The sequence below is a fragment of the Candoia aspera genome, chromosome 3 (genome assembly GCF_035149785.1).
Source record: "Candoia aspera isolate rCanAsp1 chromosome 3, rCanAsp1.hap2, whole genome shotgun sequence".
Classification (NCBI taxonomy): domain Eukaryota; kingdom Metazoa; phylum Chordata; class Lepidosauria; order Squamata; family Boidae; genus Candoia; species Candoia aspera.
In genome coordinates, this window is record NC_086155.1 from 12086690 (window position 1) to 12112584 (window position 25895).

The 25895-nt window shown below is 41.7% G+C and overlaps 2 protein-coding genes across 2 annotated transcripts in view; both read right to left on the reverse strand.

Moving 5' to 3' along the window:
* Positions 1-7247, reverse strand: part of PHACTR3 (phosphatase and actin regulator 3) — a 258190-nt gene extending 250943 nt beyond the window's left edge. The window contains exon 1 of the mRNA XM_063296998.1: positions 6945-7247. Coding sequence (XP_063153068.1) covers positions 6945-7053 — 109 coding nt within the window. The 5' untranslated portion in view covers positions 7054-7247. The remainder of the gene's footprint in view (positions 1-6944) is intronic.
* Positions 1-25895, reverse strand: part of TUBB1 (tubulin beta 1 class VI) — a 481315-nt gene that overhangs the window by 82633 nt on the left and 372787 nt on the right. The gene's annotated exons all lie outside the window — the stretch shown is intronic.

Consider the following 25895-nt stretch of genomic DNA (forward strand, 5'->3'; position numbering starts at 1 on the left):
AGCATGATTTAAATAACACCCAAGGAATCCTATAGTGAAACCCAGCAAAGTTGTGAAAGTTCATCTACTTCAAAATGAAGGGTGTTTTTTTTAAAAAGAACTTCTGTAGAATATTAATTAAAACCAAGAAAAAGGCTGCCATTGACCAAACCAACTGCCAGATCCAAGAACAAAATGAGCTTGCCAGATGCTAAGAAATAAAGTTGTTAGGGCTAATTTGCCAAAAGCATTGGGGGAAAGTGATAAAGAACCATTTATCCTTAGAGAAATGGTATCTTTGTGGTTTTTTGCCATTGTGGCAGAATTCTTGTGTTAACCACTAAAGAGAATCTTCCTTTAAACTGATAGTCAAGTGACATTAAATGCCATTAGGTTTTTGGCAGGAGGAAAGAAACCTTTTAAACCAAGCTTCCTCAAAGGCTGAATTTTCTGCATTCTTTTTTGATGGGGCAAACACACCACAAGGTGGTCTTTGTTTTTATTTTTACCTCTTGATGGATGATACGTTTACTGAAGTTGCAGTGCGATTCACTGCAAGTATCATTACATCCAAGATGGAGTGACTGCTTAGAAAAATGTCAGACAAAGGTCATCTTGTGGTCATTTGCCCCAATGTAATCCCTCTGCAGTGCATCAAGGTAAGACTGTCACCAACCCTATGCAGCTGAAATCAAGAGTTGGGCACCACTGAGCATTTGCGGAAGCCTACATTCCAGCAAGAACAACATGCTGATTACTATACCTCCTTACCATTGCTGTATGCTAGTTTGTTCTCTCCTTCAATCTTGGGGACAGAGGAGAGAACATAAATACTGTACTGTAATGGAACCCATTCATGTACCTTCTCCAGGGCTTCAAGGCAGAGTCAAAAGAAAAATTAACCATTGATGACGGGGGATGAGAACATCTTGTTCAAGAGCACTACCAAAATTGGAGTTAGCACTGCATGCCTTGATTTGGTGCATTCAGGCCTTTTTGGTATTCACAATGAGACAATGGCTGGGCCATGTCATTTTTCCCTATCGGAAGAATTTTTCCATTCCATGTATAAAAGCCAACCAGACTCGCAATGAGAGATGAAAACAGCAGGTTATCTTAGGAACTCTCTCCTCCCACAGAAGAGAAGGAAGAGGCATTCATTAGGAGTGGCTTCTGTCATTCAAGCATTAGCTGGTGGCTTTACTCTCTTGAAAATGTTATAAAATAATAGCAGGAAGCAGCCAGGCTAAATCTGATCCCCAAACTGGCTAATATTTACAGATGAAACAAAATTCAACTTGTTACCCAGGTTTTGATTTGAGGGGAAGTACACCATGTGAGCACTTGGAACATATTGAGCTTTTGTGCACATGGATGCTTTCAAAATGCTTACATTCCCTAGAAGCCCTTTTTTCCTGTCTCTCCTCTCTTCTAAGACACTCCCCAACTGGAAAAAGAGATTTTGTAATCCTCATCTATAATTCCATCTTCCTGTCCTAAAGGAATGGAAGGTCTGTCAGAGAACTAATGCACCTCCTATTTCCACCTTGACACCAGTTTCCCTCTTCCCCTTCTATTTCATTTTTTTTTTGCTTGTTTGTGTGTTTTAAGAACAATCACTTGGTACTTTCCACCAACAGCTGGAGATGACAAAGACTGAATCAGAAGCTTTTGACATGGAATGCATGAATTACATTACTGAGCTAGTGCTTTTCTCCAAAGACTTATACGTTGAAGTTGGACACCAAGAAAATGGAAACCTACTGAGGCCCGTGGCAATATATTCTAATACGATCAACAAGGATGAGAAATAGGTTGCCAACACTGCCATGATAATTTGCTAAAGTAATTTGCAAATAATAATAATAGTAATAATCTGTGAAGCAAAGGCAGAATGATGTGAATGTCAGAGCTATCAAATATGGCGAGCAAGGCTTCCTTCTTCTTTCTAAAAGAGCATGGCTTGGAAAATAAAGTGAAAATAGAATAAGAGCATGGATCATAAGAGGAGAGCCACTTGATTCACCTAAGAGGCTGAGAGATGCCTTTTATTAACCATAATGGCCAATAAAATGTATTTATTTATTCACTCATTCATTCAATTTATATAGCTGCCCATCTCAAACCAGTGACTCTGAGCAGCTAACAATAATAAAAACAATCAAACAATAAAAACAATACAACCAATACCAAAAAATTAAATATAAATGCTGACAGGACAGAAAAAAGGACAGCTGACAGATCTTAAAAGCCATTGGTGTTAGCACAACCATGAAATGGGGCCCTTCACACACTTGGGTCCCCAAGCCTGGGCACAAAGTCAGGTCTATGGTTTTCACACACTTGGTATTATCCCTTTTCTCACCTGTTGTTTGTCCCTAGTTTACCATTTTAGGGTTATGGCTATGACTTCTAACAAATAAGTATATAGGATTCTTTATTATATTGCTTTTTGCATGTATTGATCAGAAAATTAACACATGTACTAGTCATGTATTGACCACCACTTAATTGGTGATTAGAAAAAGACCAAAGGAAGCCCCCCCCCCCCGAGCAATTTCCCTATAAAGTCAGTCTTTCAGTGTAGGTCTATAATTCATACACCATAATAACTTAAAGCAATCATATACTGGTTATGAGAGATAATAATTTACTAACACTTAAACATCTTATTGTAATCACTCAGATTAATCCATTGTAAAACATAAGTGCAGATTCAGCAGCAATGAAGTAGTCTTACAGAAGTCATTATGTGATTCCTAGTTCTTAATAATTTCATCACACTTTAATCTATTCTTCCTCATTCTTATATAAAATGTCAGTTGTCTTTCCTAGCCTTCCATAGTAAAGGTTGCAGTCCAAGCTGTTAATATATAGCTAGTTGGATTTCCTTGTCTTTTTTAAAGATATTAAAGCCTCCCTATATATGCACATATAGCTGAAAAGAAATAGCATCCGATCAGATTGAATGAGATAATCTGACAGCAAACTTTTTTTTTCTGTCCTGAAGCTATAGTCCATCAGTTTTAACAAATGACCCTAAATTCGGGGGGGGGGGGATCATTGTTTCCATATGCATAACTGTGTAAAACTTTGTTTTCCCACTGCCGCTTTCTTATTTAGCGTCCCATCCCAAATTAAAGAGACACAGAAGATGTTGCACCTCTTCTATTATTTTGACTAGACAGTTCCACATTTCTTCTCCCCCCATCTCTGGAGCTGGACATAAGCAGAAATATTCTGTTATAGCTCCATGCTTCAAAAAATGCATCAGAACAATGACAGGTCTCAAATATGTAAACAATGCATAATGAGTTGATGTGGACAAAATAGTAAGTATAGGTGCAAAAGATCCCCCCCTTTTTCTTTCTTTTTAATAAGACCATGGTTATATAATCTATATACATTCTTTAGAGGTTACTGTGGACATCCTTCTAAATGGAATGAATTCAGCATTCACAATGCCAGTATTTGATTGAGTGCATTCATTACCTTCAGTGGGACTTTACTGAAATTATACTAGAATAAATGGGAATGGAAACATTGCTTTAAGCTTCAAAACACTATCAAATCACTATGGAGTAAAGCCCACTGAATCTTTATGGGAGACTATGATACAAGAAACAGAAGGATATTACATTGGTTATGGAGAAAAGGACATGATAGATAGTGATAAACAGATGAGCATTTATTACTATTGCATACTAAACTGCTTGATTTTATATATGTTTTATTACCTAGAAGTTCTGAAATAGGTATATATCACATTTTATTCTGTTTATCTTATGGTTAACCTTCCCCAAACTGGCACCATAGCAGTATGTGGCACATCATAATTCCCCATTGTTGGTTGGTAGCTTTGAGAAAGTGAAGCACTTTGGGAAACAAATTGGAGAAGCTACAGTATATTATGAAATAATGTATTGCTTTGCTTGCTCCACTATGGACTTCCAAATTCCATCGTTCATTCCTTTTAAAAAGGATAAAGAACTCAAGTTATTGTAATTTTTTGTGTGCAAAACATAGCCTTTCTTGGAGAAAATTAAAATGTTTTTTTCCCCCTTTCACATCTCCAGCCATAAAACACCCATGCCATTATGTTTCTGGCAAGGGGGAAAAAAAATCTTTAAACCAAGCCACCTCAAAGGGCTGAATTTCCTGCATTCTTTTTTAATGGGGCAAACTCACCATAAGGTGATCCTTGTTTTTATTTTTACCCCTAGGTGGACAATATGTTTTCCGAAGTAGCAGTGCAATTCACTGCAAGTATCACTACAGCTTGGATATTCTGTTTGCAAACCTGCCAGCCTTGTTTTTCTTAACCTACGAACTGGGGGAAAGTAAACAGAACTGAAGTTTAGTTGCTGCCTTTCTGCTGTCTTGCAATGTGGACGCATGCCAAGAAGATTCCTCTTATCCACATATTGCCTATTGCCCTTTACAGCAAAACTTAATATATTTGGTTAGTGGCATTCTTTGTTTCCATGACTAGGGATACCAGCATGGCTGGGCAAGAAAGATTCATAAGCTGCTTTCATTAGTCTCTCTTTAAAAAAAAAAACCATAGCAACAAGGATCATAAATTATTTGATTGTGAAAATGAATCTTAAAAGCTGTCAGTATTCATTATTAACATGTTTGCATCTCCTGGCAAGGAATGCTATGGAAAGGACAGAATGGAGAACCAAAATAATAATAATAATAATAACAATAACAACAACAACAACCCTCCGACATGAAGACTGTCAGGAATACAAAGGGAACTAGTGTTCCACTGGTTCAAATCAGACATTGAACAGGTTTTTGGGCTCAGATTTCAATATAGAGAAGGGGGTACAGACTGGAGTTGAAATGCTGGCCTGGAAAGGAAATGGAGAGCATGCATAAAGAAAATCTAGGGTAGGCTATTGAAAATGTAAAACAAAACAGAAGTTATTTGTAGTTTTATTTTTCCCCTCTAAGCCATTACTCCATACCGCTATACATAAATAGCAAATAAATCTTGCAATCAATCTAAACAGCCAGAATTTGATATTAACCATCTATGAAAGAGAGAGAGAGAGAGAAGCCATTAGACCCCAAAAATTAAAATGGAAACTACATGGTGGGAGTTAGGAGTGCAACACAGAATATAATCCGACTACAACATTTGGGGTTCAAAGCATTATACACTTGTTTATGGAGGGGGAGGTGGAAATTTTATATGCAGGTTAGTTATTCTACTTCCCCTGGTCAAATATTTTTTTTCCAGTGCCATCAATGCTAAAACTGACCCAGCCTTTGCCTCTGTTACATTTAACCAAGATCCTGAGTCAAGAACTCCACACAAAGGTCAAACCCGACACACTGTTGGTTTCCAATCTTTCCTTCTAGCTGATTGCCTCTCACATTTTCCTGCCATGCGAGCCAGTTTTGCCACTCAAATAAATAATAAATCGCCTGGATCCGAAGAAATGGTACTCTGACCCGAACCAGCTGGGATTGCTTCTCGCCCTGTTCAGGCATGCTGCTCCTTTGCTAAAGGGGTGAGTCATCCTTGGGGCAATTTTTGTCTTTCAAAGGCAGCAAGTTGATAGTTCAAAAAGAGGAGAAAGGCTGGCCACGGGTGAAATAATTATTCTCGCTGACTTGCAAATAGAAAATAGGGTTTGGAGACGTAAAGCCCATTCCCTGGTTCTTTAAGCACTTACTGTTTTCTGTTCAAGATTACACTTTCTTGCTACGTAGGGTCGTCCCCCCCCCCCCCACCGCCACTGGGATGGATGATAGAGTGGAAATTGTGACTTAATTATGATTCTGCTTCCTCTGTCTCCATGGAAACCTCATGCCAATAGCTTATCCCCTTCTGCTTTATTTGACCTCTTCTCCCTCCCTTTCTGCCGCACCGTAAATCAAGAATGCCCTGGCTTAAATCGAGGCATTCGTTGTTTGCCTAGGTGAGTCGCAATATGCGATATTCAGCTAAGAGATTTAAGCCAGCCACCCATGTCTGCCTGTCTCCCCAGCTGTGGTCCGTTTTCCTTACAATTCAGGAATCCTATTCAGGCTGCCTTATTTTTAAATATGGTGATTAAGCTTCGGTTCCGAAGGCAACAGAGCAGGCTGGGGAGGGTGGGGGAGCTGAGCCCGCTTTCCCGAATGAAGCAGCTCTTGCCATTTTGCCCTGGACATCCTTGTGAAAGGTTGGCATAGGCAAGAAATGGGGGTGTGGGCTGAACAAATGCTGTACCATTGACTGGCATTTTCTAAATCAAGCTAGATCGGCGGGATCTGGCCACCAGGAAAAGCCTAAAATTGCCTCTTGTGAATTAGCAGCATGGGGAAGGAAGGAAGGAAGGAAGGAAGGAAGGAAGGAAGGAAGGAAGGAAGGAAGGAAGGAAGGAAGGAAGGAAGGAAGGAAGGAAGGAAGGAAGGAAGGAAAATCCGGTTATTGGTTCAGTTCAGCAAGAGGATGAAATCTGGCCAGCTGTCAAAAACTCCCCTTCCTTGGGCTTCCTTGGGTGAGTCCCTTTCTCCTGTTTCACAACCAAGCCTGCACGAGTGGGTGTCCTGAGGACAACCGAGACAAAGATAATGTAGCACTTGGCCCAGTGGAGGATGACTGAAATCCCCAGCCGGTTCTAGCCGTTTTCCCCCTCTCTCGCCCTCCTCCAGGGCCCCCACGGCTTCCTGGCGACCTTTCCGCTCTCGGAAGCACCAGGCAAGAGCCCCCTTCCTCGAATGTAATCTTATTTACAGTTCAGTCACTGCACCGTTTTACCCCCGGAGCTGCTGCAGCGAATATGCTCTCACTTTTCTTCTGACAGGCTCCCGCTGCCGGATTGACAGACACGAGCAAGGTCCACTCCCACGCCGCCCCCCCCGTCTCCCGGAGCCCCCACGACCACTCCCTTCGCCCTCCCGCACGCCCGCCCCAGTCCCTGCCCCGCACCCCTCCTCGGCGCCGGGAAGAGCCCGGGCTTTACCTGGGCGCGCTTGGCCTCCGGTGCCGGCCGCGTCAGCGAGGATGCTGGGGTCGCTCTGGGACCTACCTCTGGGGAACAAGCAGCCGGTCCCTTCTTCTGAGGCAGCCATGGGGGGTGGGGTGAGGGAGGGGCGGGAGGAAGCAGACTTCAGAGGCCGCGGGAAGGGGGAGCCTTCATGAAATCCAAGGTCACCAGGCGGGAGGGGGGCCTGCGGTGCAGAGGGGCCCCGTTTTCAGCCCGGGAGCCCCAGCAGCGGCAGCATCGCGGCGTAGCCCCTCCTGCCAGCGCCCTGCCCGACAGTCGGCTGGCACCATCCAGCAACGCGGGGGGGGGGGCTCCTGCCCCGGCGCCCTCCCGGCTCCTACTGCTGCTCAGCGCGCTGAAGAAGTTTCTTCCCGGGAGTCTCCATAAGGGGCAGTGAGTCCTTGGTGGGAAGCAGGTGAGGGGAAGGGAGGCGGGGGAAGAAGGCTGAGAAGAGCCCCCCCTAGGCGCTGAGCTCCTTTCTCCCCCCCATGGCTCCCGCGGAGCGGAGGAGAAAGACAGCGAGGAGGGAGGGGGAGGCAGCCGAAGAGGAAGCAGGGAGCCCTGCCTCGGCTCCGAATCGCCTTATTCTTTCGCTCTTCTTAGCGCATCTCTTGGGAAGCAGTGGGATTCTCCCATCATGCCCTGCGAGAGTAGGTGTGACATCACGGGGAGGGGGAGAGAGGAGGAGGAGGACCCGGAGCTTACCTGCAGTGCACAAAGAGGAGGAGGGAGGCAGCCAGAGTGCGAGTGTGAATGCGCGCGCGCTCGTGTGTGTGTGTGTGTGTGTGTGTGTGTGTGTGTGTGAAGGGAGTCCTCTTCATTTCCCCGGCAAGGAGGGAGGGGCCGGAGGGTGATGGCGCTCCCGGAGGCCAGACAGAGGACCCCGCACAGGCGTTCCGGGAGCCTCGGAAACTGTTCACACAACCCCCTGAAATCAGGTCCGGTAAAGTTCTAGCAGCTGCTGCTGCGTTTGCACAACCTGGTAAATTCGGCTAGATTAAGCCTCCTTAAGGTTGTAGCAGTGTAGTATGTCAGGTTAGTTTATGGCTCCATGCGAACCCGGAAAATGGGCTCAACCACCGAGTTCCGCCTGTTGTGTGAACACGGCCATTCCCAGAAATGAGGGAAAGAGAGGAAAGGAGGAAAGCTGAAGGAAGGTGAGAACAAGGAGATCTCAGATCACCTAAACAGCCCTTTCTTCATCTCAGAGAAGACTGTGTGAATAGTATGTCTTTGAAATGGCTGTGCCCCACCCTCTCTCACACCGAGACACCACCGTGCCATTCCGACCTCTGGCATTTCTCCTTGTGCTTCTGCCTCTTCTTAGACCCTGGGATAAAAGGCTGAGCTACTTATTTAAAAGGGTAAAGGTTTCCCCTCCAGAGTCATGTCCAACTCTACTATTAGCTAAAAGACTGGGCACCTTAATTCAAAGCAGCTCTTTGACTAAACCAATCTTCCCCAATTTGGCGAGCTCTAAATGCATCAGATTACAGCTTCTATCATTCCTGGGCATTGCTAAGCAATGATAGGAGTCATGGCTGAAGGCACCTGGAAACTACCAGATCAGTGAAGACCACAAAAGAGAAGCTTTGAAGAGGACCACTGTCTCTTCTTCCCATCTGCACCAGGATAAGGAGAAAGTATTGCATTGAATTGACATATATTAGAGACTTCTTGCAAGATTGTTTAGTATGCTTTTATTCATGACAGAATAACACACTACAAAGAACAAACAAAAAGAATGACTTCTTTGACGGATGTTTTTTGGAAAATGGGTTAACCACTTCAATCGTTAGACAGGGTGGTATGCAAAGAAGTGAAACGGCAAGACAAAAATAATGCCTGCAAACCCCCAATATAATCTAGCCCAAAATATGCAGAGAAGGACATACACAAGTGGCCAATCAAATGGAATTAAAAGAAGTAAGGAAGTTTTAATAATCTTCTGGAATGTGGGAAGAGGGGCACTACTCAAGCCTTCCAAGGAAGTATGTTCCATGGTATGGGAGCCACCACAGAGAAGGTTTACTGTCTTGTCTAAGTGCCACAAATCTCACAAGGAAGCCCTCTTGAGATGCCAGACCTGAATCAACAAATAGCACCAGTTCTGAGGCTTGCTTCATTTATGTCATAAAGTCAGCCAGCATGTGAAAGCTTAATTTCCTCCCCCAGTCCAATCAGTTTAATTAAAGGAATATCTGGGAGCAGTTACAACTAGGGCCAGATTCAAACAGGGGTGTGTATGTCCAAATCTACAAGATGACAAGTATGGTGTTGACCTTCTCCTTTTGTATATGCATAAGGGGCAGGGCATTGATCATGACACCATGCTCACCATGTCGCAGATTTTGACATGTCCACCTCCCACCTCCCCCTGGATGCCCCTGAAATCAAATGCTATGGTACAGCATGTGTTTTGGTTGTGCTCTGTCACAAGATTCGAGTATCGATGTTTACACTCAGAGCTACCCAAGAGAGAAGAAGCTTGCAACTTTCCAGATGTTGCTGAACTAAAACTTCCAGCATCTCTAACCACTGACCATCCTGCCCAGAGGTTGCAATTCAGTAATATTTGGAGGACCACAGGCTGCATTTTCCTGTGATACCAGACAGCAGCTGTAAAACACACATGCATCTACCAAAATGCCAACAGAATAAAAATACCAGGCTAAAGAAAACAACAACTTTTAATAGAAATAGCTTAGCTTAAAGGCTGGCATTCTAGCTTAATTCATTCTGGTTCATGTTATGCGCTATTTATGTCTGTCCACATACTAATTAAAGCAAGGGTGGAAAATTGAGTCTTTGTTTTTCAGTGACCTGGATACAGCAGCGGAGCAGAACGAATGGATGTTCAAATACCATCTTCACAAAGTATAAGCAATCTGCTTTGAAAACAAGGGGGAGAATTATGAAAGACAGGAAAAAGCACGTTTGCAATTGGAGACAGTTTCCTTGTAAATCAAAGCGAGGCATGAATCATACCAAGTTGGCTGTTTTCTGTAAATCAGCAAAATTTTAAAGCCTCTCATTTGGATGACTCAGCAAGCTGTGTGTGATCACTGACCAATCTTCTGTGCTGCTTGATTTTCATTTTTCACTTGAAAAGGGAAAATCATTAGGAGGAAGATTGCCAAAATGGTAACAACAATAACAATAACATCAGTACGGTACAGTACAAGCAAACAATACTGCTATTAAGGTATTTAAAAAGAAGGAGGACAGCCACATCTTGAGCATGGTTGAATTGGTTTTCCTGCACATTGCAAAGGGTTGAACTAGATGATCTAGTAACTCTACCATTCAACGATTTCATGCTTTGCTGATTGTGGGAAGGTTCTTCCATTATTATTATTGATTATGTGCCATCAAGTCATTGTCAACTCTTAGTGACCACAGACACATTTTCCTCAGGACATATTTTTAAATCTACCCCACCCTAGCATCTTCCAAATGTGTTGGAGAATAAATCCCCTAACCTTCAGATAGACAACTAAACAAATGGTGGGACCTGTAGCCTATTATACTTCAGAACTACCAGGTTGGGAAAGGCCTTTTTAAAACACAGAACATACGATTATATGAATATATGCTTCATTGCTTTTGTTCCTGGTTTTGTATGTTCGACTTTCATATTCTTGTGCACTGTCCAGAATCCTTAGGGCCTGGGGTGGGTTACAAATGCTGTTAAATAAATAAATGAAAAAAATAAAAAATGAAGGGTAACTTCTGGACCATCTATGATGAAGACAATTCAGCGCTGCAAAACTCTTTGCACATAGCTGAAAAGTCCACCCCCTCCCTAGAAAAAGTTTGACTTCAGTCATCACAATAGTTCTCCTAACATTCAACCAAATCATCAATCCTGTAAACCTCTAGTTTCCTTTCACATCTAGTCCAATCAAATTTAGTTGAGCCTTGCCAGAGGATCATAAGATCTTTTTTTCAAATAGGGTAGTTGTTAAGTATAACTGTATTTTATGTTACAATTTTATTTTTTCCTGAATACAGAATATTTGTCTCTGTTGATTTTCATTGTTCTACTTTTGATCGTGTTCTCCATTTGATCAAATTCATGTCTAATTCCTTCTGAATGGTTAGCATCCCTCCTAGTTTTATGTCACTTACCCAAAAATTCACCCCTGAAATTTAGCAAGTGGTCATCAAATTATGATGGTCCATTTTTTCCTTCTTAAAAATCAAATGGAAATAATATGCAAAGATTTTGTTGACTTAACCCAGTGTTTTTTGTTTTAAATACACACACATATACACACACACACACAATGGGGGGGGGGGGGGAAAAGGACGATAATTACTCTCATTCTTCCAGTTGCATCATAGCATCATGGCTACGTCCTCAACACTCCTCAAAACAAGGAAAAAATATGCAATTAAACGAAGCAAGAATCCTCCACTGTAAATGTATTCCTCAGTCCTGGTCTAAGTCATTCATAAAAATCTTAAGGAGAAACTTTATTCAGAACAAAAACTTGTAGAACCTAACGTGAAACTCCTTCTAGTGTGATAAGGAACCATTAGGAGGCCCTCAAAATTATGAATGACACCCCAAGTAGTCTGTGTTTCATGTATCTTTAAATTCAGCTCACAAAGCATCCCTTTCAGCTGATAGCATGAGAGATGAAAGACCCTTTCAAAAGACCCTTTTTAACTGAGTGAATCGCTGTGGGACATATGGCTGGCTTTACAGGTTTATATTATATTGTGAATAGATCATAAAAGCAGTTAAACTAAATGTACTACACCTTACCATCTGTCCCACATAGTTCCACCCAGGAGAAATCCAGTTGCAGGCTTTGATTAGGAATTTTCCTCCAGAAAGATATATATCTCTTTTTAAAACTGTTAGTATTGTGAGTTTCTTCAGCAAAGGATCGTTACCTTGTCGTGGTGCTGGAGCTTGAGCACCTCAATGATGCCATGAGCTAAACCGTGAAGGGCCACCCAAGACGGGAAGGTCATGACAGAGAGGTCAGACTAAATGCGATCCCTGGGGAAGGTAATGGCAACCCACCTCAGTATTCTTGCCGTGAAAACTAAATGGATCAGTACAACCAGAGGTATGTCAGTATACCATCGGAAGATGAGACCCCCAGGTCGGAAGATGGTCAAAATGCTACTGGGGAGGAACAGAGGATGAGTTCAACTAGCCCCAGACGTGATGACGCAGCTAGCTCAAAGCCGAAAGGATGGCTAGCGGCCAACGGTGCTGGTGGTGAACGGCGAATCCGATGTTCTAAGGATCAACACACCATTGGAACCTGGAATGTAAGATCTATGAGCCAGGGCAAATTGGATGTGGTTATTGGTGAGATGTCAAGATTCAAGATAGACATTTTGGGCGTCAGTGAACTGAAATGGACTGGAATGGGCCACTTCACATCAAATGACCACCAGATCTACTACTGTGAACAAGAGGACCAGAGAAGAAATGGAGTAGCCTTCATAATTAATAGTAAAGTAGCTAAAGCAGTGCTTGGATACAATCCAAAAAACAATAGAATGATCTCAATTCGAATTCAGGGCAAGCCATCTAACATCACAGTGATCCAAATATACGCCCCAACCACAGATGCTGAAGAAGCTGAAGTAGAGCAGTTCTATGAGGATCTGCAGCACCTACTGGACAACACGCCTAATAGAGATGTTATTTTCATCACAGGAGACTGGAATGCTAAGGTGGGCAGTCAAATGACACCTGGAATTACAGGTAAGCATGGCCTGGGAGAACAAACAAAGCAGGACATAGGCTGATGGAATTTTGCCAAGACAACTTACTCTGCATAACAAACACTCTCTTCCAACAACCTAAGAGATGACTTTATACATGGACTTCACCAGATGGACAACACCAAAATCAGATTGACTACATCCTTTGCAGCCAAAGGTGGCGGACATCTGTACAGTCGGTAAAAACAAGACCTGGAGCTGACTGTAGTTCAGATCACGAACTTCTTCTTGCACAATTTAGGATCAGACTAAAGAGATTAGGGAAGACCCACCTATCAGCTAGATATGAGCTCACTAATATTCCTAAGGAATATGCAGTGGAGGTGAAGAATAGATTTAAGGGACTGGACTTAGTAGATAGGGTCCCAGAAGAACTATGGACAGAAGTTCGCAACGTTGTTCAGGAGGCGGCAACAAAATACATCCCAAAGAAAGAGAAAACCAAGAAGGCAAAGTGGCTGTCTGCTGAGACACTAGAAGTAGCCCAAGAAAGAAGGAAAGCAAAAGGCAACAGTGATAGGGGGAGATATGCCCAATTAAATGCAAAATTCCAGAGGTTAGCCAGAAGAGATAAGGAATTATTTTTAAACAAGCAATGCACAGAAGTGGAAGAAGACAATAGATAGGAAGGACAAGAGACCTCTTCCAGAAAATTAGAAACATCGGAGGTAAATTCCAGGCAAAAATGGGCATGATCAAAAACAAAGATGGCAAGGACCTAACAGAAGAAGAAGAGATCAAGAAAAGGTGGCAAGAATATACAGAAGACCGATATAGGAAGGATAACAATATCGGGGATAGCTTTGACGGTGTGGTCAGTGAGCTAGAGCCATACATCCTGAAGAGTGAGGTTGAATGGGCCTTAAGAAGCATCACTGATAACAAGGCAGCAGGAGATGATGGCATCCCAGCTGAACTGTTCAAAATCTTGCAAGATGATGCTGTCAAGGTAATGCATGCTATATCCCAGCAAATTTGGAAAACACAAGAATGGCCATCAGACTGGAAAAAATCAACTTATATCCCCATACTAAAAAAGGGAAACACTAAAGAATGTTCAAACTATTGAACAGTGGCACTCATTTCACATGCCAGTAAGGTAATGCTCAAGATCCTGCAAGGTAGACTCCAGCAATTCATGGAGCGAGAATTGCCAGACGTACAAGCTGGGTTTAGAAAAGGCAGAGGAACTAGGGACCAAATTGCCAATATCCACTGGATAATGGAAAAAGCCAGGGAGTTTCAGAAAAACATCTATTTCTGTTTTATTGACTATTCTAAAGCCTTTGACTGTGTGGACCATAACAAATTGTGGCAAGTTCTTAGTGGTATGGGGATACCAATCATCTTGTATGCCTCCTGAAGAATCTGTATAACGACCAAGTAGCAACAGTAAGAACAGACCATGGAACAACAGACTGTTTAAGATTGGGAAAGGAGTACGGCAGGGCTGTATACTCTCACCCTACCTATTCAACCTGTACGCAGAACACATCATGTGACATGCTGGGCTTGAGGAATCCAAGGCTGGAGTTAAAATCGCTGGAAGAAACATTAACAATCTCAGATATGCAGATGATACCACTTTGATGGCTGAAAGCGAAGAGGAACTGAGGAGCCTTATGATGAAGGTGAAAGAAGAAAGTGCAAAAGCTGGCTTGCAGCTAAACCTCAAAAAAACCAAGATTATGGCAACCAGCTTGATTGATAACTGGCAAATAGAGGGAGAAAATGTAGAAGCAGTGAAAGACTTTGTGTTCCTAGGTGCAAAGATTACTGCAGATGCTGACTGCAGTCAGGAAATCAGAAGACGCTTAATCCTTGGGAGAAGAGAGCAGAGAAATCACACTGACAACAAAGGCCCGCATAGTTAAAGCAATGGTGTTCCCTGTAGTAACATATGGCTGCGAGAGCTGGACCATAAGGAAGGCTGAGAGAAGGAAGATCGATGCTTTTGAACTGTGGTGTTGGAGGAAAATTCTCAGAGTGCCTTGGACTGCAAGAAGATCAAACCAGTCCATCCTCCAGGAAATCAAGCCAGATTGCTCACTTGAGGGAATGATATTAAAGGCAAGACTGAAATACTTTGGCCACATAATGAGAAGACAGGACAGCCTGGAGAAGATGCTGATGCTAGGGAGAGTGGAGGGCAAAAGGAAGAGGGGCCGACCAAGGGCAAGATGGATGGATGATATTCTAGAGGTGACAGACTCGTCCCTGGGGGAGCTGGGGGCGTTGATGACTGACAGGAAGCTCTGGCGTGGGCTGGTCCATGAAGTCACGAAGAGTCGGAAGCAACTAAATGAATAAACAACAATTGTGTGTTTAAATGTCATAGTTAAGATTCAACAGTGAACCATGTTCTAACATTTTCCTCAGGCATTGGGGCCAGGATGAAGGGGGTCCCATCCAAAGGAAGTCAATAATTTTGAGGTCTTCATCAGCTGTTAATGGTTGTTTTCATTTTCATGGAATTGTTTGTGGGTTTTAAATTTTTGTGAGTGTGTGTGGTTCTTGTAAGCCAGCCAGAGTCAGAGTTCAAATTGGATAGCTGCATACAGTTGTTAAATAAATAATAAAATTAACAACAACAACAAAATCTTTTTTTACTGAACTAAGCAATGTTCATTATATCTCAGCACAGACTACAGTAAATAAAATGTTGGGTCTGCTGTGTGGTTGCTCAAGAATTGGCTTTCAGGAACTTCCAATGGGGATATGGCGGACTGCACAGCTGTGTCCGTGGGCTTACTGGACAGAACTGACAATGCAGCAGTTTTTCCAGGCTCAGGCAGGTTTTTCCTGAAGCCCAGGCATGTTTTTCCGGAAGAAGGAAAACATCTGGAATCACCCCATCTATCCTCTGGATGGCTGCTTGCAGCCAGAAGATCACAAACAGCATTTGTGTTCGACTGGTAAGAGCAGCCGGGAGGCTGGGACATCACCATTTCCAAGCCGCGCTGTACTCTTAAAGGAACATTAAGACCGGCCACCCCATTTCTAAAACACCCAATTTATATGCATACCCCAAGAGAGGCCTTCTACAGCAAGGAGAAGTGGGTTCTCTTGGTGCTTATCGTTATTTTGGGGATTAATTTTTTTTTAAAATCCTTTTTAAGTTTTGGACTTTGTTTTCCCTCCAAATATTAAGGAGGATTGAGAGTAAATAGTTGTCTCCCTGTTATTATTTTTGTACTAAATTTGAAGATATCAGCATTTTCCTACATGTTGAATCAGCTGTTTTGAACTTCCAGGTTTCTGCTTCTACTTTCCCTGGGGAACTGTCTGCATATCTCACTTTCGCTTATGTAAACACATTTCAGGATTCTTTCATATCTTCAACTTTTTCTGGTTAATCAGATTCAGATTCAGATTCTTTCTGATTCCTACCAAGTTTTTATGCAAGGCATTCAGGACATTGTGGAAAATATGAGGTCTAAAATATGTCATCAGGCTGGGGATGTCATGGAAGAAACTGAGGAATTTAATAGCAACAGAAATGTCTCTTCTAAGAGTGAGATCAGGACTTCTGTTGAAATACTGGATGATGATCGGATAGTCGGGTTGAAGAAATTCAAGGGAGAGATCAAGTTGCAAGCCATAAGTGAAATTGATTTTCTGGTGGAATGCCATGGAAAAGAAGGGGTTATTATGTATGGGAGGTCTCATGAAGAGAAGTCAGAGTTTTTGAAGGGGGCAGTTGGGCTGTTCGGTTATTTTTAAGAAAAAAGCTCTGTGTGCATTGTGGGGTGTTCTGGTTTATTTTGAAGTGGGATAAGGGTTTAAGAATATTTATCTGGATTGCTTTTAGGGTTTGGCTGATTTCATTTATCTTTAACTATTTGGATTAAAATTATTAAGGTATAATAAAAATAATAAATGTCTGGTTTTGAGTTTAATATGATTAAGATTATTAAAACTGTTGTATCATCAAGTAGAATGGTGGACAATTTATATGTTTTTTAGTTTGATCTTTATTATAGTAGACAGGAATGTATAGAATAGTAGTAGGAAGGGAATAATGAAATAAATGTTATCTTTGGGGAGGGGAAGTTGATTAGGAGGTATGTGTGTGTATACATATACATATACATATGCATATATTCTTTTAATATAAGGGGAGGGAGCAGCTGTATTTACTGATCTTTACAATGTGCCAATGGAATGATTTATAGAAATAATGTGATTTGGGTTTAATATAGAGTTTAATAATAATATTATTATAATGTGATTTGGACTTAATATAGAGTAAGAGTTTAATATAGAGCTTAATGTAGGGTTTAATATAGAGTAAGAGAGCCAGTTTGGACTAGTGGTTAAGGCAACGGGCTAGAAACCAGGAGGCTGTGAGTTCTAGTCCTGCCTTAGGCCAGAAAGCCAGCTGGGTCACCTTGGGCCAGTCACTCTCTCTCAGCCCAGCAAACCTCACAGGGTTGTTGTTGTAGGGAAAAGGAGGAAGGAGTATTAGGTATGTCCGCTGCCTTGAGTTATTTATAAAAAATAATAAAGGCGGGATAAATAAATAAATATGGAAAATTGGTGTTAAAATCCTTGCTGTTAAAAGTCAGAAGTCACCTCTTTTTGTAGTTTTGAATTTTTTCTCTTGTGTTTCTACACTTTTTTAGTTTTTTTTCCTTTGTAGTTTTTTGTTTTTCTGCAGCTTTGATCTTTGCTTAAGCTTAATAAAATTCGTATAAAAAGAATTGGCTTTCATGCAACTTGATGCTCTATGATGTTCATCTTCCATGGTGCCCACCATGTTCTATTCCCCACCAAGTCATTTAAACTTTTTAAAAATGGGAAGATAGCAGGCTACAAAGCAAATGAACCAACAAAAACAGCCACTAGCATAATTTTTAATAGAGCTGAATAGAGCTTCAAAAGGGCCCATGGTTTCAGAGAAGAGTCAGTTGAATTCATACCCTGGATCAAAGCAGCACTTCTCATGGGAACAACAGATCAGAATGCATGCATAGAAGGCCCTTTCTGCCTGGGTTAAACTAACCAAGCCTGATCTGGGACATCAGTTAAAGGCTTGATTTTCCAAGTGGAGGCAGGACTTCAGTTCAGAGCACCCAAAGGTCTAGACAGACGCCATGCCTTGAGGTGGAAAAGAGCTGCTTTGTATAGCCCTAATCATTATTTCCAAGACTGAGCCAGTGCCCCAAGTGTCCCCTGGGGAGGCCATCCTGGAAAATAAAAGGAACAAGGGCTGTAACCCAGGAGCCAATTTCAACAATTCCTACATGTGGAGGAAGAAGTAGGTGATCCTGGACCACCAGAAGTGGTGGAGAGGTAGGGAGTAGCCTCACTATGAGGTCAATGAGTACTCGGGATTCCCATGCTTGCCGTGGCAGCCATTTTGTGAGAAGGCTTAGAACAGGCTCTGAGAACTCCAAATGTGCCCACCAATCCAAAAAGGTTGGAGAACCACTGTTCAAAGCCAAAGAGCTGCTCTGAATGTCTTTCTCTCAAGCAATCCACCTCAGACCATCTCCGAGAAAGAGATGCAACACCTAATGTGTATCTGTTTGAATTTAATCGATTGATTGATTATATGCCAGCAAATCATTGTCAACTCTTAGTGACCACATAGATTTCCTCCATGATGATCTGTCCCTAACATGTTCTTTCAGGTCTTTCATGGTGTACTCATCACTGCTGTAACTGAGTCCATCTACCTTGCTGCTGATCATCCTCTTCTTCTCCTTCCTTCCACCTTTCCCAGCATTAGAGCCTTTTCCAGAGAGCTGGGTCTTTACATAATGTGTCTGAAGTAGGATAATTTGAGCCTGGTCATTTGTGCCTCTTGTGAGAACCCTGGGTTGATTGGTTTGTTTTCTTGGCTGTCTATGGTCTTCTCAATAGACTTTGTCCTCTAGAACTTTTTGAAATTCTACTTTGTTGTGGTGGAGGAGATAGTGGACGTTGCTGCTGCTGTCCTTTAAATGTCTAATGTGGTTTTAATGTCTTCTGAAAGCATTCTTTGTCCGATGGCTGGAATATCAATGATTAAAGTAAAATAAAGAACAATTCAACATCTTTTAAAAGTCAGGAGCAGTTTATTATTAGGTAGTCTGAGATGGTTGTTTTAAGTGACAAATGCCAGATAGTATAATTGGGACAGGAGAAGAGACCACACAGTCATTTCCTCATATAGAAGAGCAGAACTCTTTATTCCTTCAGGTCTGGTGCAGGATATTTCCCCATCTTCACTGCTCAAGCAGGATTCAAGATCTGGTTCAATAAGGTTGTGCCCCTGGAATAGGAAGGCAAAGAGGAACTGGCTCTTCACACCAAGTGACAAAAGGTTTGCTGGCTGGGGAATTCTGAGAGTTGAAGTCCACACATCTTAAAGTTGCCAAGGTTGAAAAACACTGGTTTAACCTTTGAGGTATCTCAATGAGTGACTGAAAATTAGAACAACAACATAACCACAAGAGGTCACCCTTAGACAGGAAAAGATACTGTTGATTAAACAAACACCCCACATATAAATTAGAGTGATTCCAGACAATATTGCATTTGTTATGAAATCTCCCTGTCTCACATGCAAATGTTCTTGGGGAGTTCTCATGATATCATATCCCAGTTTTGGGGAAACAATGTTGTAATATTCCCAGTTTCCCATTTCTATTTCTGTCTTTGTGTTCAACACAGAAAACCATAAAGGCAACATAAATTATACATCATTGGCTTTTAGTGCCAGAGGCTCTCCATTTCAGTGTACCCAGAGATTCTATCTTAATCACATCTCTTAAACATTTAGGTTGCATCAATAAGTAGATTATGATCACTGTAAGTGAAAGGGAAAACATCTATTCCAAATGAAGCTACTTTCTTATTCCCACATCTCTTGGGTGGCAAAATTGCCTGGTTTTTATTTTACCTTTCTGTTTTAACAAGTAAAATATCATTACATAATTGTTTAAAATACAAAGAGATTTTTGAGTTTGTCAGAGTACATAATACCCAATGCACAAATTGAGAGATGCCCCAAATTCAGTTTAAATTCAATCTGCTGATCCCAGATTAGCCAAATTCAAGTAACTTTCATTAGCTTTGTTAGAATTATGTTACAGATTCCCCACCTACCAATGGATGATCCTCAAAAAAAAACTTATCTACCTGTTGCTACCTTGTACTTATTGAATATACATATCATTTTATTCTGATTCCAGGGCTGTAGGCCAGACTTGAGCAGTCATGAATGAATGAAAGGAAGGAAGGAAGGAAGGAAGGAAGATGGCATTGGTAAACAACTTCTATATTGCTGCTGAGCAAACTACATGGTCCATATATTCACTATATCACAAAGAGTTGAGCTTGATTCAATGAAGGCTTTCATTTTTTTTTCATGAGGCATGCCACCTTACAATTCCATTGATTGCATAAGCTATGCCAGCTTTCCTAACCAGACCAGACCAACACAGACATTCCAGCAACCAATGTATGGAACTCCTTTAGAGAAGTCAGTGGACATGGAAAAGGACTTCACCTGTTACAGGCTCATAATCAGAAGCAGCAACCAGAAGAGAAAGGTTATTCCATGCTTAGCCATGTGTTCTCCATTTTAGGTGATGTCAAATAGTTGAGGTTGGCAAAAAAGGTGATGGCAAAGTCCCACAACACTGATAAGATCCTGATAGTCTTCTTCAAGTGGTATTGAGTGGTGTTGTACCTGTTCTACCTCTTGGAGAACAAGAAAAAGTTACAAGTTCAAGCAAAGATCATGGGTGTGGGGAACAATAGAATGAAAGGAATGTAGTTACTTGCGTGATTAAGTCATTCCAAAATCAATCCCTTTGGAAAAGAGTCTCAATATAATTAGGCATAATTAGAAATTGTTCCTGAATCATAGCAAATACCTGGGGCATGGTAAGAAAGTATTACAACTTGGTAGTACTTAATTAAGTAATAGACTTCAGCTAGACTTCATTTAGTAGGACGAGCCATTGTGAATCATTGTCTTCCAAATGTGTTGGAGCTATACTAAATGTGAAATTGCAACATCCAGAATTGTCAAGCAGCATTCTGCAACTGTAGTAGTTAAAAAGGAGGGCATGTAGTAGGGGGTAGGATGCTAGTCTAATTTTTCAAATGACATAAGACTGGAAACTAAAGAAACGGCTCCTTGATATAGCTGTCCCCAAAGTTCTCTCTCAAGAGCCAATCTCATTCCCTATAGATGTTCTCCTCTCGCTCCTTAGTAGATGGCTGCAAGCCTGGCTGGATAGATATAACTACAGAAGAACTTGAATGCCCCAAGTGGATAGAAAGCAGCAGCATTCCATGACACCTAAGATGTATTACCCTATATATGTCCTCAGGGACGGACCTCACACTGATGTGATATACGTTCATACAACCCAGCAGACTAGGCTAAAATGGGACCGGATAGTTAATGATGCAGCATGTCGTAGAAAGCCAGCTATTGTCTTAGTATGTTGCATGAATCAGGCCATCGCATTAAGCGATAATACAGTTTATCTGTTTGGGCACAACGATTGAGGCAAACACAGCAATGGCATTTTGTTAACTTGAGTTGAAGGTTTAGTGTGTCTTGGGCAACATCAGTCATTGTAAGATGGCTATAACACTCGCCTGCCCTGGCAGCATGATCTGGCCACTTGTACTGCTGTCTTGTTTGGGATTCAAGAGGGAAATACACAACATTTGGAGTAAAATAGATTTTATTTTGCTCTCAGAAGGAATATGAGAGGCTTATGTACCTTCAGCTTCAAGGAAATTGCTAAATAGAGCAGAAGAAAAACCCCACGGCAAATGTCCTATCGCACACCTGGCATGGTAGAGATCAAAGCAACACAGAGGCAGGGTGTTTTATTAAATAAGACACATACTCCTAATTGTGAGTCATGAACATTTAGCTATGCAGATGTATTATCTTAGTGTTACTAGAGCTACAAAATCAGGTAGGGTAAAGCATGTGTATCCAAGAAAACTTTAGGGAACTCCATATTCACTCCCAAGAGGTTATTAACCTGGGGAATTCAGAGCAACCAAATACGCTTGAGATAGAAAAGTCTTCTGAAGATAGTGTCTCTCCACCAGTCACGGTAACATCCCTCTGAGGACCTTCTGAGGTGATTGTTCAGAAGGCATGGACTTAGGAAACTGATAGTAAAATTTTCAGACCTCCTGAGAAAATTTTCCCCCTCCTCCCAGCCCTAGAAAGTAAAATAGTCTAGGCTGGTGTTTCACAACTTCGGCACTTTTAAGATGTGTGGACTTCAATACCCAGAATTCCCCAGCCAGCCTGTCTGGGGAATTCTGGGTATTGAAGTCCACACATCTTAAAGGTGCCACGGTTGAGAAACACTGGTCTAGGCTGACACATCCTGTACCATTTTACATAGCTATTTATTTTAAAGGACTGGATGACATTTGCAGTCAAGAGAATTTGGGGAATGAATCAGACTGGCAGAGGGGATCCATGTTCAAAAAGATAATTCTCTGCTTCCTTTCAAATGCTGTTATTATAATATACGTCAACATACAGTACTTCCCAGTGATTAATGGATGCTGGCATACACAGAGCTTGCAGTTATGGGAAATTACACCTCAGAATCATGTACTATTCAAAGGCCGCAGCGAGAGCATCCAGTGTTAAGAGTCTGAAGAAGTAAACTGTCAAACATCACGATTTACCACATTATTTTATTGTGGGTCCCATTACTTACATCAAGGAGAAATGTGCCACTTTGAAGACAAATGGGGAAAATAGCCACTGTAGGATTCTTACGTTAAAACTTTAATAGACTTAGAATTTATCTTTAACCTCAATATTGACTTCAGCCCTGATGTATGACTTTTGTTCTCACTTCCAGAGTGTGACAGTCAATTGTTTTGGTCCTGATACACTTCTGTACTTTGTTCTCTAATTTTATTCAGATGGTTCTGTTCTCTGTGTTAGATCTTCAGAGGACATATCCACAGTAATCTTAACCTCAGTAAAAAGTAATATACGGTATTTCTTGCCATCCTGATTGTGGAAATGTGTGTAAATTCCCATCTTGGCATGGAAAATACATGTTTCAACAGCAACAGTTTGGGTTCAGTAGCTAAGCAGAATCAGGCTCAGTGAGAAGTTAGCTGAAAGACCAAGAGGGAATTCCAAGACAGTAGGCTAGACTGGGAAGTGAAAAGAAGTCCCAGAAGAAGACAGTGAAAGCCAGTTCTGTACTGTTGCCAACCAAATTACATCTTTCCACAGAGGTACCATCAGTCAAGCTGAACTCGTCCAAAACCTTTAACAATATGCTTCAGTATATCTAATCCTGCCCATTTAATGATACTACAGACTCAAGTGTGGGTGGGTGGAGGGACTCAGATTTCTTTCTCCATTTTTAAACCTCCTTTGTATACCTCTCCCCCCGCTCCCCCAAATCTGTGCTGGGAGTTTTTTGAGAACAAATTTTATGACGTAGGGAAGGCAGAAGAGAGGAGATCAAGGCTGACCACATCAGTACAATATGTTCCCATGAAATGAATGGATCTTTCTCACTTTCATATTAAATGTTTAAGACTTGCGAACTCTGAATCATTTGAAGAATGTGCCAACATTTACAATCCAGTTCTATTATTTAACCAGAGGGAAGCTCCATAACTGATGTCTTGATGACTTCTATGCAGTCTTAATTCCTTGAGGTGAAATCTAAAATGTCTAACAAGGCAATTACCTTGCAGTTGTTCCTCTGGATTTAACACCTCTCCACCCTTCCTGTCACTAAATATACTAACCAAAAGGTAAAGGTAAAGGTTTCCCTTGACATTAAGTCCAGTCGTGTACGACTGTAGGGGGCGGTGCTCATCTCCATTTCAAAGCCGAAGAACCGGTGTTTGTCCGTAGACACTTCCGTGGTCATGTGGCCGGCATGACTAAACGGAATGCCGTTACCTGCCCGCCGAAGCGGTACCTATTAATCTACTCACATTTGCATGTTTTCGAACCGCTAGGTTGGCAGGAGCTGGGACTAGCAACAGGAGCTCACCCCGTCACACGGATTTGAACCGCTGACCTTCCGATCGGCAAACTCAGCAGCTCAGCGGTTTAACCTGCAGCACTACCGCATCCCCTAACCAAACCTAGAGGTAATTCCCCATGAGGGTTCTGCACCAGATAATCCAGGACTGCCACTGCCTCCACAAAGCCTCCATGGTGGGCATTCTTAGAAAACAAATGGAATATAACATTGCTTTATTTGGAAGTGTACCCATTTGTCTCACAAAAGGACCAAGAAAAACTGGAGTTAGAAAGAGTGGTAGAAAGACTTCTGATAAATGGATGTTTTATGACTACCAACATTTTCTGTAGCATTTTGTGAAAATTAGCAAACTGACCCACTGTATTGGTTCCTTTGTGAGATTACTCATAATATGGTCTCAACTTTTCAGATAATGTCCACATGTGCAAAAGACAGTGTTGTCTAAGTCTACTATACACTGTACAGAAGGAGTGTGCTAGTCCTATACTGTGAATTATTTGTAATATATGGTTGAGATTTTTTTTAACTTCCCATGTAACCTTTTTTTCCTCTCAGAATTAAACTATTGAATAAGAGCTTGAGAGTCACGCAAGAATTGATCTTTGCTGAAATTGCTTTCAGCAAAATTCTGGTTCTGAAAATAAATGCATTTGATTTCAGCTCAGGAATGACAGTTCCTTAATTTCATATCCATCCCTCTTTCTAAACTACTGTTTTGCATTTGGTATCAGAAGGCAAGGGAAGGGCAAATGATGACAAGTGCATGAGTCTGTTATCAGGCAAATCCTGCAACTTACTTGCTTGTGTCAGGATGCAAGTCCATACGGTAGCATTTGTATTATGACATCATCTTATGCATGTCATTGTTTTGGCACTGAAATGTTCACCAGGGGGAAGTCAAGAAATTCAAGACGGTGGCCATGACCACACATTCAAAGCCATGTTGACTTCTTTATAATCATAGAGTTGGAAGGGATCTTAGAGGTCTTCCAGTTCAGTGTTTCTCAACCTTGGCAACGATAAGATGTGTGGACTTCATGCTGGCTGGTGAATTCTGGGAGTTGAAGTCCACACATCTTTTCTAGCCCAACCCACTGCCCAGGGCAGGTATTCTCAGACCAACCCAGGCAAATGCCTGTCTGAACTTTGACCCCCTTCTATGGACACTCCTGTTTGACATCATCACAGTTTGCTGAAGATGTTACTAGGGGAAGAGTATCCCATAAATATCCTTCTTTTGAGTTTTAATGGAAGTATAAGCCAGGGAGATTGCAGACTCCCAGCAAAAAGATGATTCTCCAGACAAAAACAAGATTCGTATAAGTTCCTTGGCCATTACCTAAGTGAAAAATCACAACACTCTACCCCTGAGACTTTCTCCAGAATTCTCTTCTCTTTTGAAAGAATTTACAAAGGAATTCCCTTTCCTGAAACTAAATGAAAAACGTAGGGGGCAAGTTTAAGATTGGGAAAGGAGTACGGCAGGGCTGTATACTCTCACCCTACCTATTCAACTTGTACGCAGAACACATCATGCGACAAGCTGGGCTTGAAGAATCCAAGGCTGGAGTTAAAATCGCTGGAAGAAACATTAACAATCTCAGATATGCAGATGATACCACTTTGATGGCTGAAAGCGAAGAGGAACTGAGGAGCCTTATGATAAAGGTGAAAGAAGAAAGTGCAAAAGCTGGCTTGCAGCTAAACCTCAAAAAAACCAAGATGATGGCAACCAGCTTGATTGATAACTGACAAATAGAGGGAGAAAATGTAGAAGCAGTGAAAGACTTTATTTCTAGGTGCAAAGATTACTGCAGATGCTGACTGCAGTCAGGAAATCAGAAGACGCTTAATCCTTGGGAGAAAAGCAATGACCAATCTCGATAAAATAGTTAAGATCAGAGACATCACACTGACAACAAAGGTTCGCATAGTTAAAGCAATGGTGTTCCCTGTAGTAACATATGGCTGCGAGAGCTGGACCATAAGGAAGGCTGAGCGAAGGAAGATCGATGCTTTTGAACTGTGGTGTTGGAGGAGAATTCTCAGAGTGCCTTGGACTGCAAGAAGATCAAACCAGTCCATCCTCCAGGAAATCAAGCCAGACTGCTCACTTGAGGGAATGATATTAAAGGCCAAACTGAAATACTTTGGCCACATAATGAGA